The 16523-nt window shown below is 41.9% G+C and overlaps 1 protein-coding gene across 6 annotated transcripts in view; it reads right to left on the bottom strand.

Moving 5' to 3' along the window:
• The window catches only part of KANK1 (KN motif and ankyrin repeat domains 1), a 129979-nt gene that overhangs the window by 4607 nt on the left and 108849 nt on the right, over positions 1-16523 (bottom strand). For all 6 annotated transcript variants that reach the window (XM_036403177.1, XM_054517911.1, XM_054517913.1 and 3 more), the window contains 6 exons: positions 9734-9952; positions 8978-9086; positions 7765-7974; positions 5756-5843; positions 2826-3045; positions 43-185 (listed from right to left, as the gene is read on the bottom strand). In XM_036403177.1, the coding sequence (XP_036259070.1) occupies positions 43-185; positions 2826-3045; positions 5756-5843; positions 7765-7974; positions 8978-9086; positions 9734-9952 (989 nt within the window). The remainder of the gene's footprint in view (positions 1-42; positions 186-2825; positions 3046-5755; positions 5844-7764; positions 7975-8977; positions 9087-9733; positions 9953-16523) is intronic.

Genomic DNA, 16523 nt, shown 5'->3' with positions numbered 1-16523 from the left:
GTACAGCAGTAAGAACTGTGCCTCACAAACTGTTTGACTGACCTGGCTGGCTTTAGCATTCACGTCCCCACAGCTGAACAGTTCCTCCACTATCCTCATGTCCTTCTCCGCTTCCACAGCTGCAAGCGCAGCAAGCATGATGGGGGTGTAACCAGCCTTGTTCTGATGATTTACATTACAGACATCTGCAGCGGGATGACATAATTTCTTCAGAAAGCAAGAACCCAAAAAGCAGTAATTGTGCTAATCAACTGAATAAACTGTCAGTAGAGCAGCCTATAAAAAGAAAAAGTAGCAACTGCTTTCATAATGGATGCAATTCAAGGGAAGGTGGAGAAGAAAAAAATTAACAGAGGAGCTCTTGAGCCAGACAAAGAAGAGAATTCTTTTGTACTATGTGTACAACACAAGAGAGAGCACAAAGACATTTTATATGTTATCATTTAGGGCTTTATTTGTGCATTATTTTTTCCTTTTGTGAAAGCAAATGGTCTGAAATTTAGCATGATACTCAGTAACACTACCAGGATAGTCCTTAAGCTCTTCTCCCAAGGACATCCATACTGCAGAATAAAAGTGGTCCAGCAATGTGGTCAATGGAAAAGATATTTCTCTTCAGCACAAAGACTGTGTCTTCAGCACAATTTTCCTGCAATTGGTGTTACTTTAAAAGTCTGCAAGTGTACTTCAGCATATTTTGGAGCTGCCAAAAAACCCACCCCTTTAAATTAAAGACTGCTGCCAGTTCTACAGTGTATTTGACAATGAACAAAACTGCTCTGGGAACAAATACAGGCAAGTCCTCTCACCAGTGCCAGCAACCGACAAGAGTTCTCCTTTTTGTTCAAACCTTGCCTCCAGTCTGTCTCTGCTCCTAAAATTCAGCAGAAATTCAGCAGTGCTTATTGGTTTATTGGGCAGCATGGTTTTCAGTGTGTTCATCATATTGGAAAGCAGGGACTCAGCTTTACATAAACATTATCTGCAGACTAGAGGTTAAATTGCACCACAGATATCTTAACAAGCAAAAATGGCTCAGGAAATTCTTCAGGTTTATGGGCAAAGGATCTTTTCAGTAAAAAAAAATTGCAAATTTTTTTCCTATTAAATAGACATTGGTGATGATACCTTATAACCAGTAGACCAATACTTCTTTCAGACATCACTTCTGTGAAGCCACTGAAGCCAGAGAACATGACAATCTGCTAAATGCATTACAACCTGAGTAATGAATAACTTAGAAGTGGTGTGCTCCTACTCTGACTAGACTACTTCAGCAGAGTGTGTTTTCTGAGGTCCCATTTAGCTCCTTTTCCATATGGCTGAGGGAAATTATTCTCCTATTTGTCCTCTTGGTGACTCTGCTTCATGCTATTGGAGGATTCTCTCATCTCATCTTGTCCACTCTTCTCACCAAACACAGACACAGAGTTCTCTGTCTAAGAATCTACCTGTGATATCACCACACTGCAGAGCTGATCACAGTGACCATTCAGACACAGTCCAGAGAAAGATTGTTGAAACCTGAAGGAATCTGCCTATTTGCAAACATTTTCCAATTGCTGGCATGAGCAGTTCTCTCTTTCAGAAAGAACTATGTGGGACTAGTCATGATTATTACATTTTACATATAACACCCCTGGTGTTCATGGGCATACAATAGCTGCCATAACCTACAGAAGTCCTGATTTCCAGCAAGAGATGAGCAAGTTCCTGCTCCTCTGAGACACTTAGGGAAGCAGAGGGGCAACTTCCTCCTACCACAGTGTGTTGCAGAGCCAGCCTGCCCCGTTCCACCACGCTCCTGACATTCCCTGCATTCCCCTGCTGTGACTCACTCTTCTCAAACAGAGACTGCCTTCAAAAGGACCAGAGATTTCAAAGTGCTCCCTTTCCTCTTGAGGAAGTCTCTGCATGTGTGACACATGTGCTAGGTTATCAAAGCTGAGATTTGTATCATTCATATCCTTGTTTATCTGATGCTACCCTTCTGGACTTTTGAATACTGCTTGGCTTACACTCCAGACATGTCATTGGCCTAGTTAAGCTTTCACAATCAACTGTGACAGGTTTTTTAACTAGTTTAGAGAAACAAACTTCACTCAGAGAGCAAAACTAGGATTAAACAGATTAAACATCCAGCCTGAGACCAATTCCAGTGTGTGATACCTTCTGCTGGATGCCATCTGGCACACTGAATGTGGGGAGCAGATACTCCAGTCTCCCCTTTGCCACTACCCTTTCTGCACGTGTGTTGCAAGAGGATCAAGAAAATGAGGCAACAAAAGCAAACACATGAAGCAGAATCAGACTGCTTACGGACTAGGAAAATGGTCTCTGTGACAGAATGCCATATTGCCCCAGTTTCTCAGGAAAGTAGCATAGATGAGTCAATGTGGTGGCCAGAAAAAACTTCTGCACTGCTCTAGACAAAGCTAGACTAGCTTGCATGTTTAAGATGGTATTTATACTTCAATGCATCCTCCTCCATCAGCACCCTAGAGTGCTGAGCAGCAGCTGTGCTGCCTCCAGAGAAAACTGCTGGAGACTGGTGCTGCTGACCTTGGGACTACAGTGCAAGAGTCCAGCTATCTATCTCAACTCTGTGTATAATTTACTTAGGTGGATTTTTACCTTCTTCAAGAACCTCCAAAGCTAGTACTAGAAACAAAGATTCTAGACTACCTAGGTGAGCCACCATATAACTGGTAACAGTTAAAACATCTGCTGGAAGAAGATAGAACTTGGCCTGTAGTCCATCAAGAATTTCATCCATGAGAATTGCAAAACCAAGAATAATTAAAAAAAACATAAAGCAAACTTACTTGCATCCAGAAGAAGCTTTACAATTTCAAAGTTAGAATGTGAGACACTGTAATGCAGAGCTGTGTTTCCATTTCCATCTGCCATGTTGATGATATGTCTGAGGACAGCAGGAGAAATCTCTTCAAAAGCAGTTATGTAGTCTCCAACCATTTCAGGGAGAGCTGACTTCTGACTTGAGACACGAAACCACTCATGCTGGATAGTATTTAAACAAAACCTCTGCCAAAACCAAGACAGAAAAATTTACATATGGACAATCTATTTAAAAGATTTTCCATCCTGTAAGTCAGCAATGCAGTTCAAGTCTTTTTTAGTCCAATGTGGGAAGAAAGTATTCAGCTCACAAACAAGATGTAGAGACTGAAGCGTGCCCCCTGACTAAAGTCCGCTTTAAACCACCGTTTACTTCCTCTCACTTCATCTGATTTTCACCTCTGACAGCACAGAATTTCAGGGTGAGAATACTCCCAGAATTAACAGTTATCAAATACTGATGAATGGAAAAAAAAGACCTGCGTAACTATTTCCATCAAATACTTAACTACGTTTATAAATCACTGATGAACTCAAGACTTTCTCACTGGACTTAACACCATGCTAAGTCAGACAGGCCCAATACTGAGGCACAAATTATCAAATGCACAAAGTATATGAGAACTGGCTGCACAGCAGTTCTGAAGAAGAAGAACTGGTCATTACAGACAATTACAAACTGAACCCAACATCCCATCGTAATGTAAAAGGTAAATACTGTTTTGGGGTGAATAGACAGATTTATAGCTTGCATGGCACGTGATGAAGTCCCTTCTTTCTGCCGAGTACTGTGAAGACAACGCCTGGACTATCTTGTCTGGTCTGACCACTGAATGGCACAAAATATTTGGTTGAAACAGTTTCAAAGATAAGCAGCAAGAATGAACAAAAGTCAAGGAAATCTGACTTACTGGACAGACAGGAAGGACTGGAGATACTCCGCTGAAAAGCACCGCTGGGGAAAGAAACTGTGCAACTTTTGTTGCAGAAAAGAGGAAAAAAGGAAGAACCTGTTCTTCACCTGACGTCTGGCTGGCTTTAATAATAAGAGATTTTAGTTGCAGTGAGAAGATGCAGGCTACACATTCAGGATAAACTTTCTCATGGGTATGGACTGCGAGTGGGGGAGTAGGAGCCTCTTAGGCCAGGTGACTTGTCTGTTGTGACAATGTAGGAAGAGCAGATCTCACTGTAAGCCAAGAAGGCTTCCACATTCACCACCAGCTCTGACTTTGAGACACTTTCTCTGACCTGGAAGGACCACCATATCTTCCTCATTAACCCTCACCTGCAAGGCGGCCAGTAAATTCAAGGGCAATTTTGCAGAGAAGACATTCAGAAAGTTTATACAGCCTCTTGTGAAAGCACACCAGTATCTCTAGAGGTGGTCTGTGTCTGGTAAAGAGAAAATATTCTACACAGACCAGTGCTACCTATGTATCTGTACTACATAAACACATTAACAGAATATTTTACATCAGTGCTACTATAATGTGATGTATGTATTCTGTGAACATAGAGTTGAAATGCAAAGGTGGCCGTAAACTGACACAACAGAATTTTTTATTTATTTCAGGCACTACTGAGTGCAGAATACCGCTAAGAAACTATTTTTAGTCAGTATCACACACATTATTAAATACACAATACACTTTTAAAATTCAATTAATCCATCACATTCAAAAAGATGCAGTCCACAGCTCTTTCTGGTGTAAACAGCAGCTACAAGAGCTGAGTATGCTGGAAGAGGTTGGGACAATTCATACAGATCCTTAGCTATAAAGGATCAGCATTTAAGCTGTTTGGACAAGACTTCTTTATCAGCAGACAGAGGACAAGAGCTGATCAGTCTGCAGCTTCCATCTACAAAGCACTGCTTGTACTGGAAAACACTTTAGGCACAAGAAAGTAAAATGTAAATTCAAATTACACTTCCAAGGCAGAGATCATAATCTGGTTTTGCCATTTTTGACACTTTCAACTCCAAGAGGGACTAAAGCATTTGTTGTTTGAATGCCTAAACTACTTGTGAAGGACAAACACAATTAAAAACTATGTGTCACAACTCTATGAAACACCCTTTCAAAACATTCCCTGGACCACAGATGTCAGCACTGGACACAGACAGTATTAGTGTATCATACAGACAACACTAATAACACAACACTTTAAGAAGCTGCAGATGCTCTACTGTAGAAGAGAATGACACTAAGTTGTTGCCATTTATATGCACAAGTGTAACAAATGCAAAATTCAATTTCATATAATTAAGCAGTGTTCCTTTGTTTTCGGATTGCCCTCATAGAGTAGAGCAGGCAATCCCTATCTGAGGAATTTCCAATAAGGCAAATACAATTTTATGTCCTGAGACTTGAGTATTTGTTAAGTTTTAACAATAAATCCTCCTTACTCTCTTCAGCACTAATACAAAAACCACCAATGCAGTAAACAAGACAAATAGCATCCCTGCACTCAGAAGGCACAAGAAGGCACATCACCTAGTGTTTCAGAACAGACTCTGAGGTTCTTTCATAGGATGCAACAGAGTCTTCATCCACTGCAGCCTCCTAATGTGAGGCCTGAGAGCTACCCATACCAGTGCTAAACCAAAAAAACCACAGGAATAACAAAGGAATGCACAGATATGTTGAAACTGTATTTTCATGTTACTGTTTTTATGTGTGTGCCTTGGGACAACAACACTTAAGCACACAAAACACAAGTATACTCTCTGGATGAAAGTGTCCTGGTAGAAAGAGCTTTGTGACTCTTGCAGCAAAGATGAGATCCTCTTCTGCCTAGCCACTGCAGTGCTGGTCCTGTAAAACCAGAAGTTACCTCTCCCTAAAGTTTTGCTATTGCATCTCAAGAGAAAATTTTCACCTGTATTGCTTACCACATCTTTGTTGGTCAAGGCCTTGGGGTCATCAATGTTGTTTCTCAGCAGGTTACAGGCAGAAAGCATCTTTTCACTTAGCTCATACCTGAGGGAGACAGCAAAATACATGGCATGTTTCAATTTTTATATTAGCGTTTCAGTATAGAAACATTTGTTTTTCTGAAAGTTCTCTGGGAATGAAAGTTTCCAGGCAAGCCATCTGCTCCTACCATGCAGAAGCTGCTCCGGCAGCTCTTCTCACAGAGATACTCGCTCCACACTGAATGGAGATTAGTGTGGGAAGGGCAACAGGAATGGAGAGTGGGAAACACATCACTTTCGTGCTCTAAGACTTGGCAACCCTTCTAGTGGAAATTCTCACCTACTGCTGTGTGACTGCAGAGCACACTTCATATGCTGTGTGCTTTGATTACTTGATTGACAAGGAGAAATGCCAGTAGTTGTGATGGAAACAGAATTAAGCAGTGGAAAACAGCTCAAGAGGTGCCTCCCTGCCAGCTTCCATTCACTGGAACTAGCCTTTCTCATCCCACCCACTCTGGAAATTTACTCTCTTTCACCAGCCCTCTTAATTTTTACTCCCTTGTCATTACAAATTTCTAAACTCATGGTGGGCCAAAAAAAAAGGTCAAGAAGGCCTATACCAGGCTGTGGCCAACCATCTTTGCCTAAAACCTGCCCAGAGAATAATGGCAATTTTTCTGGAAAATTCTCCCAAAAAGCAGAGAAGCTAACACACTCATGTGTGTAAGATGGGCATTTTAGTCCTCATGGATTAGAAGCCAGCTGCTAGTGCTAACAGAGCAGTGAAATTGTCCACCATTGCCATACATGGCCACATGGCCACATGCCCTGACTCTTCCCCTCAGAGGGCACTGCCAGAGCACTCAGCTTGCAAGGAACGATGGCTCCTTAAGTACGATGGCTATCTAAGCTGTTCTGCTGCTCTTCTTCCCAATCACCTCTTGCTACTGTAAATAAAAATTAGAGAGGTCTTTTGACAGGCTGCCTATCTTTTTATGCCACCTGTAAAACAACAGGCTATCCTACAGTACTGTATAAAGTAAGCTCAGAGCTCTTCAAAAAACACACAGCTCCAGGGCCACCAAGGTCTTAATTATTAATTTCTGCATCTCCTTTATTTAACAGCTGACAATTACAGATAACTTGATGCTAAGCTACATCTCCAGTGAAACATGACATTAATTTCGTTTTAGCTTTTACTGTTGTTATTCTACCTACCTAATTTTCCAAATTAGCACACTGGCAAACCCATTATCTGTAAGAGATCCTTTCACTGTCTCAGTTCATACTTCCTTTTGCTGTTTGCTAACCGAGAATCAGTAAACACTCACCACTTTATTCTTTCCATATGCCTAAAAAGCACAGCCTTGTCTGTCAAATTCTACCTTACACAGCAATTTGGAAAGTACCCTAAGACATGACATGTTGAACAAGTGTGTGATGGCAGCCTTGAAAGTGTATTACAGTATACAATCTCCTACCATATGAAGCACATGATCCCAGTGTCCTCAGTGCTGTACCCCATCATCTCTCTGTGCCATGCCCAAGATGCTGTGGAAGGTGCAAATGCAAGGTGCACCCCCAGCAGCCAGCTGACCTGGTGTGCATGGCTCAAGATTAATTTGTTTGCTTACATGCCAGGACATTAACAAGGCATTGCCTGCTCCCAGGCGAGTGCCAGCTGTGACCTGGGAGAGCCTCTGCTAGGGGAGGCACCAGGGTCTTCTGCTAACGAATCATTTAAAGTCAATGGGGTCAGCTGCTGGAAAGGATACCCTCTGACACCTTCTGCCTGCTCACACAGAGTCATTTTGCCATGAAGCTGCCTCTGGCTACCCACTTGAGGAGGAGGGAAGTGGGCAGCAGTCAGCCAGTGCTGGGGTTGATGCTTTCTCCACAAGCACAGCCCACACAGCTTGCCCCATGACAGGAGGCAGAGATGCATGCCTCAGAGGCACACTCTGGAGAGGGTGGGCACCTACCTCTCTCTGATTTCCACCTCCTCGGCCTCGCACTCTGGGAGGGGACTGTCCTCCTCTGCCCCCACGGCGCAGACCTCTGCAGCATGGGGGGTGGGCTGCTTCTCTTCTGGGTGCTGGTCACAGGAGTACTCATGGCTCTCACACTCCTCCTCCGAATCTGAGGAGGAGCTCTCCTCAGAGCTGGAGTCGTCGCTGGATGTGGTCTCATACCTACGGGGAGAATGGGCAGAGGTGCTTGCTCCATGCCATTCAGCAGCAGTCAGTACCTGCTTGCACTGGCACAAGTGGAAAAATGTCCTGCAAAAGCTTTGTCTTCCTGTTTTTCCTTAGAGACCTCTTCTACTCACTGAACTCAGTGTTACTGGCAAATGACACTGTCAGTATTATGTACACAGAGTGTAATGAAAGAAGAACAATCTCTTTTAAATGTAAGTCTTAACATTTTATCAGACCTTGCCTTATCCCCAAAAGGAAATTACTTTGCTCAGAGTAAATTGTACTGCCTTACTAGGCAGATATAAGCAGGGAAGCTAACAAACCTATGATAACTGCCCCTCAATATATGTAATGATACTTTTAGCTAATATGTAGGAAATTAGGTAAGTGAGATATTTAGGCTATATAACACACAAAACATTTGTACTAAAGAAAAACTAATCTGAGGAAAGGGCTAGAAAAGCTATATAAAAACAATTGGATGAAACCATTTTAAAACCACTTAAAAAATTTCTTCAAAACATTCTGGGAGGGCAAGTAATATTTTAAAAAAGACAATTTTCCATACTGTCCTCTGTACTTGTATAGGAATACAAAGCCAGAAAAATTAATTCTACAGCTATGGCATCTCTTGCTGTATTGTTTAATAGTATAATGTTGTGCTTGTCCGCTACCAAAGTTATGTATAAATTTTGGTTACTACAGCGTTGACTGAGAAATGTCCTCATGGCTGTCTGAGATTGTTTCTCTTTCCTGTGGTAAATCTGGCAGCAATCTAATGTACAGGTATTTGAGACTGATGCCATATATGACTTGCAAGCACAAGAGGATTAAGAGGAGCTCAGCTGTTCAATTCTTCCTTCTGATCCTTACACTCAGTGGTTGCACCTCAGCCTGAAGGACAGCCCAAACGTATGCATGTATTCCTGGGTTCCTTCTCTTCTTCCCGCTGTGAAAAGTGCTACAGTAACAGATGTTTTGGAGACAGGTTTCTTACCCCCCATTAATGCCAACAAACTGCAGGTTCTTCTTGGTGTTGCTCAAATCCTTCTTCCCATCTCTTTTCTTCATGATAGATTTAAGTGTGTTCTCATTATTAGTACATACTGTTAGAAAGGCAGATGAAGCATACATATCAGTATAAATCTGTAGCCAGCTTTGAATGCAGCAGCATTATAGCTGATTTTGCAAAATAACTGTATTTTTTAACACCTCTCTCTGTAATTTACCATCTGAAGCTGGGTTTTCTAATATAGATACAGTCATGGTTTGACATGCACATTGGAAATACAGAAGAACAGCTTCAAAATCAGCTGTGGAAACTAGTTAAGCCTAACTTTTCCACCTTACAACATGCTGCTGATCTTCATGACGCTTTAGAAAACTATTCAACAGGTAGGTTCAATCAAAGATGGTCTTTTAGATTTAGTACTCATTGAAAAAACTTTTAAACCAGTCTCTATACAAAGGACAGGTAAAAGATGCATACAAATTTAAGTTAATTATTAACCCTTTATCTTTCATTAGATTTTTCTTAGCAAAACACTAAATGGCATTTCACTGATGCGCTACCAATCTGCCATTTAAAACCTAACCACTACCTGCAGACACATGGTGTCACACTGTGAATTTCCCTTCAGCTGCATCTTTTCCTGTTTTTTGCATTTTTGAGAATATTAAAAACCTTCTTTAACTGTATTTCGTATTCAGACTCCACCAGCATGATGAAAGGTGAATGTGAGCCAGTTATTACCATAGAGACCTGCGGCAAGCTGATCATCTGTCAGATTAATTGGAGTGAGAGCTTTATCCTGAGAGGAAAAAGACTTCCTTCCCCGAGCAGCTTCCACCAGGGGAGGCTTCCTCTCCTCCTGAGTGGGCACAGTGTCCTGCTCCAATTTCAGCGTTCGCAAATTTGAAGTTAAGTGTGTGTTTGCAAGTTGGCCATGAGGGATGTACTCCAAAGTAGCACCTGCCAAAGAAGACAGTAGGCATCACGGACGAGTCAAACAATAATATTTCCATCAATATTGTGATCCACAGGAAAAAAATCTCCACAAACTAGAAAAAAAAAAGCTTGTCCTTTAAAATACTGTTTTCTGAGGACCTAAAAAGACTGTGATCATTTTCAGAAAATGCAAAAAAATGGCTGTGAGTTTTTCTTTTGATAAAGATATATAATACAAGGACAAGCTATAAAGATAATGGCTTTAAAATGCATGAAAGGAACGTCCTTCTTTTTCCTTCTCTTTCAGTATGAGCAGTGACCTCAGCTCCTGGCACCATGGTCAGGGTGGGCTCACTGAGCTGCTCCTTGATAACATGCCTGAGGAGCACAGCATGTTCACAGGCTCTGAAGGTTCTTCCTGCAAGAACAGTAACCTTTTCATTGTACTTGTTTAAGAAATGTCATTTTCCATGAAAGCATAAATTTTTCAGGAAATTTTCCTTTTTCTTCCAGTACTCAAACTAATTGTGAAGGCTACGTGCTTTGCCCAGTTACTGAGACAACTGCAATGAACTCCCACACAGTAAATTTCTTTTTTTTTTTTGGTCAGGATTGTAGTGAGCTAGTAGCTGTATTTAAACCAAATTCCAAATCTTTGGGTTATACTTTTTCCCCTCGCTGATTTTTTGGCATTCACTTGCTTTTTCCCACTGTGTATTCAAAAGTCAGTTCTAATTACACACAGACTTTTACAGATCCCCCTGCAGTTACTCCAGCTGTGCTATTACAACTTCTCTACAAATCTGCACAAATGCTTTTGTTTGTGAAACACACAGAGTGGTTTTTTACACACCTATGCCTCCCTAGTGATCTTGTTAGCATTCAAGGAAAAGAAAAGCTGAAGTTTAACTTGCTTTAAACACTATTACTTTTCCCCCCCCCTCTTTTCTTGCTTTCAATGATGTGTGCCTGTATATTATTATTTTTTTGCCTTTGTATTTATCAAGAACTAAGGCACAGCCTTCTCATTCAAATATAAGTGGCACTGCACAAGGTGCTAATACACTGTAGTAAGGTAAATTCCAAACATTAATTTTTAGACACACAGCTACATCTCTGTCTAGCAAGCTGTTCTTGTTAGACTGCCTTTTCCCCTTGTTTCTTCACCTCAGTGAATTTTTCCTACAACAGGACATAACAAAGCTGATTTTTCCAAACATTGTCACTTCCCAGCAGCTTCCTCCATTTTGCTTCCATTCCCACCCAAGTCTCTGAGCTTCCAACCAAGTCTCACCCTGCATGCATTTCCCAAAGCACCCTTCTCCAGCAGTGAGGCCTATTGCCCAGTTCCATCATGGATTACAGCTCCTCCAACAGACAGGGAAAGCTGTCTGCAGGAAAAGGCACACAGCAGGGCATTGATCATCATGTCACAAGCAGCACAGCAATAATGCTTTTTTCTTAAGAGTAAAAAGTGTGTGTGTGTGTGTGTGTGTGTGTGTGTGTGTGTGTGTGTGTGTGTGTGTGTGTGTGTAAGAAGGCAGCAGCTTCCCAGGCCCCCTAGGTAGAAGTAACCCTTCTAGAGACATGGCTGAGCACCTTGACACCCATGAAAAGCAAGAGGGAAGTCCTGCCCTTGCTCCCCCACCACTACTGACTTTGCAGCACTGACTGACTTTGGTCAGGTCTCATCCCAACAGCAAGCATCATCCTTCATCCAACAGCTGTGGAGAAGAGGGCTGCCAAGGTAGAACATCAAGCCAACAATGATTTTTAAACTCCCATGGCTGAAAAACAAGGGAACTGTCTCTTTGCTTGCTTGGAGCTGTGACAGGTACAATTAAAGAGTACCAAGTAACCACTTCCAGCTGCAGCTGGTGGTGGCTGCCTGGGCTGGTTTTACCAGGTCACCCCTTCTGCTCCAGACAGGCCTCTGAGGACAAAAAAAAAGAGTGAAGGAAACCTGCTCTGAAGCATCCAGACACATGCAAAGTTCCCAAGATGCCCAGGTTTGCTTTCAGCAGAACTGTCTGCATAGTCTGCCAGACAGCAGGGTTCTCCTACAGAAGCAGCTGTGACAACCATGGTGTGTCTGGAGGCACAGCTGGGCTTATGCATGCCAGAGCTGAAGGCAGGACTCTGGCAGGGCAAAGTGGGGCTCCAGCCTGAGGTGAACCAACAGCAGCACCTGGTGGACCCCTATCATGCCCCCGAAGCCTGAGCCTAAATTTCTTCAGGTGTCTCCCTCCTGCCCTGAGACAAGCAGGGGAGGGAGCTGCAGGGTAGGACAGATAGAAATAAGGACAGTAGTAGACTTCTTTCCCCTGACTCACAGCCTATCCTGAACCTGCCAACAATGCAACATGATTTCAATAGGTTCCCTCTTCTGGTACATGCATCATTGGCTGAGAAGCACCAGACTGAATTCAGGATCTAGGGCATGATGTCCTTGCCTTCCAATGAAGAAGAAAAGGGTTCTGCTCAGCTGGTTCCTGGCACCTGACGAAAGGAGGGTGACATCAAGACTTGAGGGCAAGGAGACAATTAATGTGCATTAGATGAACCAGTCAGTGCACTAATTCTCCCTGCAAAGCTCTTAGATCTCTACACTTACTGCATGCACAGTACCCAATGATGAGGCAAAGAGAGCTTTGGGTCCAACTCAGTATTAATGCTGTGAGCCATTAATTATCATTTAATATCAGCTCCCAGGCCGTCCCCTTTTCAAGACAGCGAACATAAAGACACTTGGATAGCACTGAGTCAAATCACTGAGAAAAACAGACAAAGGAAGGGGCTGTACCACCCAACATTACAGTCCATGATTTAACAGCTTAATCTACTGCTGTACAAAGCAAAAAGCCAAATGAACTGAGTTCCTTCTTCCTCCAACAGAACTGCAGGGCCACTCTTACAGCTGGAGGTAGTGCACACCTCTCCAGTGTGGAAACGAAACCCTGGCTGAGGATCGCCACTGGTCTACACAGACCTTAAAATAGACTGTTCCTCTCACTTCAGAAAGATCTCAAGTATGGTTGAGCAGAATCCTTCTCCAGGTTGTGGTGCATAGCACTGACAGCAAATCTGCCAACAGGTCAATCCTTAGTCAGGCACTGCCTCCAGACAGAGACTTGCCTTGATGATATTCCTTAGCTTACTGTTGCAGGCAAATACTGCAAACTTGACATAAGTCTCTAAGTATTGATATAGAATAGCAAGCTACAGAAGGGACCCGTCAAAAACTTCTTATGTATTTTTCAATATAGTAGACGATTTTGGAAAAGTTCAGGAGTCATTTAGAGGCAAAAGTATGACATACCAAACAAAAAAACTTGCTAGGTTCATCTGTACATAAACAAGCAGAAAACAACTGCATCTGTACATAAACACTTAGCAGAAAGCTGCTCTCATCAGTATCATAGGGAAACAAGTGATTGGACCATCTTCAGGGATTTAGCTCCAGTGGTTTGAAGGAATGAGAACACATATTTTTAATTTTTTAGAAGGAATCTCCTCTCATAAATCACTTGTGCTTCTTTTGAAAATCTCACCAATTTACACCAGGGTGATAGCAAAGCTGCTACAGAGAAGCAACAGACTACCCATGCCATTTCTGGCACCTATAATATAATGTTATTAGGATGCAATCTTCCTTCCTGATTGCAGACTTTCCCTCACATTTATGACAGCACAAGCAGTCATGCTGTTAGCTGGTTCAGGGAACTCAACAGATTCTTTTGAATTTGTGATGAACTCATGGGAACAGAAGTCTGGCCTTCACCCGCTTTTGAAAATTTCCATTTAGTTTGATGGAAGCAAACCTAAGTATTACCATAAAACCAATTTAGCTTGACAATACTTTTATCCTACTGGAAATCATGAGAAGTGCAAACAAGGCTGGGGGATTAAATATCATCAGGATGAGAATCCAGCTCTCTGGATGGAATATCATAGGCTTATAGGTTAAAAAAGTGCACAAGCTTTTTTTATGTGGTAGCTGCACAAAGATTTTGTTCTTAACCTTTTGGTCAGTGCAAGCATTTATTTGCACAATACATTTATAATGGTCAGTCATACAAGCTACACATTCCCCACTAAAGACAGTGCACAAATACTGTCTGGAGCATATATAGCAAGGAAATAACTTTCTCTTTCACACTGCATGATTTCTTTACAGTAACAATAAGCTCATTACAAAATTACTTTAACTGAACTACTCTCCTCCAAAGTTTTTAAATTGTCATGCCTAAAAAGTGCTTTTTTTAATATAAATTATTTTAATCCACTTTCAATTTGGTCTACATATCAGAACTATTAAAGAATAAAACCCATTCTACTAAGGTACATAAAAAGGCAGTAATGAGCAAACATGTTATGTTTAAACATTTACAACGATTGACAGTAACCCATCCAACTGATGAATGCAGTACTTTCACAAGACTAGAAAGAAGTTTCATTATAAAAGGTACTTTTGAGCCATTCCAGGTTAAAAGTCAGTGAACTCGAAGTTTCAAAACAAAAATTGCAACACATGAGCTTTTTATACAATAAACTGACAGAAGGCAGATTCTCTTGGGGCCTGAGCATTGGCAGATGTTGAACTATAATTCAGCTCCAGGGAAAACACTCCTTCTAATAGGATGAAGGCTCTAGTAAGAGAACTGCAAGAACAATCTAATTTTCACTCTCACTTTAACCATTTTCTCTGTGCTAAGAAGTTGTTTTCTAACCCCAAATTAGATTGTGAATCCAGCTTGTTGAAACTGGAAGTTAAACCCAATTCTTTTCATTAAACATGACTGACCACAAAAGATCACACATCTTTGAAGCCGATTATCATCTTATTTATGAAAGGCATTCTTTTCCAAGACAATTGTGTGTGAAGCTTGGTGAGAGCCATCCTTATCTCCCTGAGGAGTGGTGGTTCAAAGCATCTCATGATTCTGGGCACACTAGGAAGGTCAGCTTGGAGTACTTTCTCTCTCATTCGTGTGGATTTGATTTTATCAGCTGACATTTTATTGTTGCAGAAATATGACAACACTTCCTTGGAAAAATGGGAATCTCTTGCTATTAAATATTCATAGCTGTGTCTGTTACCATGGGAGTGGAACTCCAAAATAGAGCTCAGTGCTTGAACATTACATCTCTGTGCCACAACATAGGGAAAGAATTGGGGCTCTATCTAACAGGCAGCTTAGCAGACTGCAGATTGCCACTCTATAAGCAGCAATAAATTTGAAGGGAAAAATAATCTATACTGTGGTAAATTATGCTCTCTGCTAACTGAAGCAGAAGCCAGGAGATAGAGCAGCTTTTACATTCAAACACCACTAGTAGTGCTACCACTGAGTCAAACAAGCAAATATTACAGTGCTAATAATGACAACAGTTATGAGCTTGTGCTAACATATGACATGGGAAGGTACATCAAACCTCTCAGAAGAGGTTTATGGAGGCTTGCACCATTTTTGAACAGCATTCCCATTTGAGCTTCCCGTGTTGCCACAACTAGAAAAAGCACCTGCCAGTAAACAAGCAGAGGAGGCACTGCATTCTCTGAGACACCAGCCAGACACATGTAAATAAACAGAACTCATGTAGCACTTAGGTGGGACCATCTGTGTGGCTGTTCTGTGTCACACACAACCTTCCAGGAATGTGGAAAATGCTCCACATCTTCCCAGCAGGCTGATGGATGTATCCTGTTTGCTACACAAACAAGAACATCTGTACAGAAACTTAACCTGATGATTAAGGCATGCATCTCTGGCAGCTGGAGCTGAGGACTTCCTTCACTTGCCCAGACATAGGCACAACCACTCTGATTCGTAGCAATCCAGAGCTTTACAGGATCACCACCATACCTGTGCCACATCAGCACAAGCTTCTGAGCCTCAAGCAAGCCCTAAGTCTTCAGCTGCAATAGCATGGTCTGTGCTCCCAGGAGAGAAGCTACTAACCTGTCAAATGACATGCTCTTAAAGAGAAAGGTGTCTCAAGCACAAGAGCTGCAAAGAAAAACAGCTTTCTGCAACTGCCTGCATTACAACTGACAGCACAGAAGAAGACAACCATGTTCACACTGCCTCATTAGTCCAATTTTGGGGAACCAGGACCTTCTCACATCACCATCATTCTTTTGGTCTTTCCACTGTCCCTCAGCCTGCTTCCCCAGCTCTGGTTAAAACTTAAAAGCTGAAAACCTTGGAAGATTTTCCACCAGATGGCACGTCAAGATTTCCAAACCCTCTAGACATTCTGACACATGCTTCCTATTTTCTTTTACTCCTTGAAGTTTTAACTCAAGAAGCTGCCTCCTTCCTCAAGATGACTAAGTAGTGTAATGCTTCTACTGGGACACTCAGTCAGGATTTTTCAAAAATGTGACAATAAAACTGATATCTGAAGACCAGTGAGGCAAAATAGCAATGCATTTTCAGGTCAAGTGTGCTCAGCTAATTTTTCAAGGCAATGGCAGATCAGTTGTTTTTAAATACCATTCTTGAAAACTCCCTGCCAGTGAAAGACAGCCACCTAGACTTGTAAAAGACTTGTGAAAAGTCCATGTAATTAGAACCTGTACAAGTGACAT

This window comes from Molothrus ater, chromosome Z (assembly GCF_012460135.2).
Source record: "Molothrus ater isolate BHLD 08-10-18 breed brown headed cowbird chromosome Z, BPBGC_Mater_1.1, whole genome shotgun sequence".
NCBI lineage: Eukaryota > Metazoa > Chordata > Aves > Passeriformes > Icteridae > Molothrus > Molothrus ater.
This window is presented reverse-complemented; position numbering and strand designations above follow the sequence as displayed.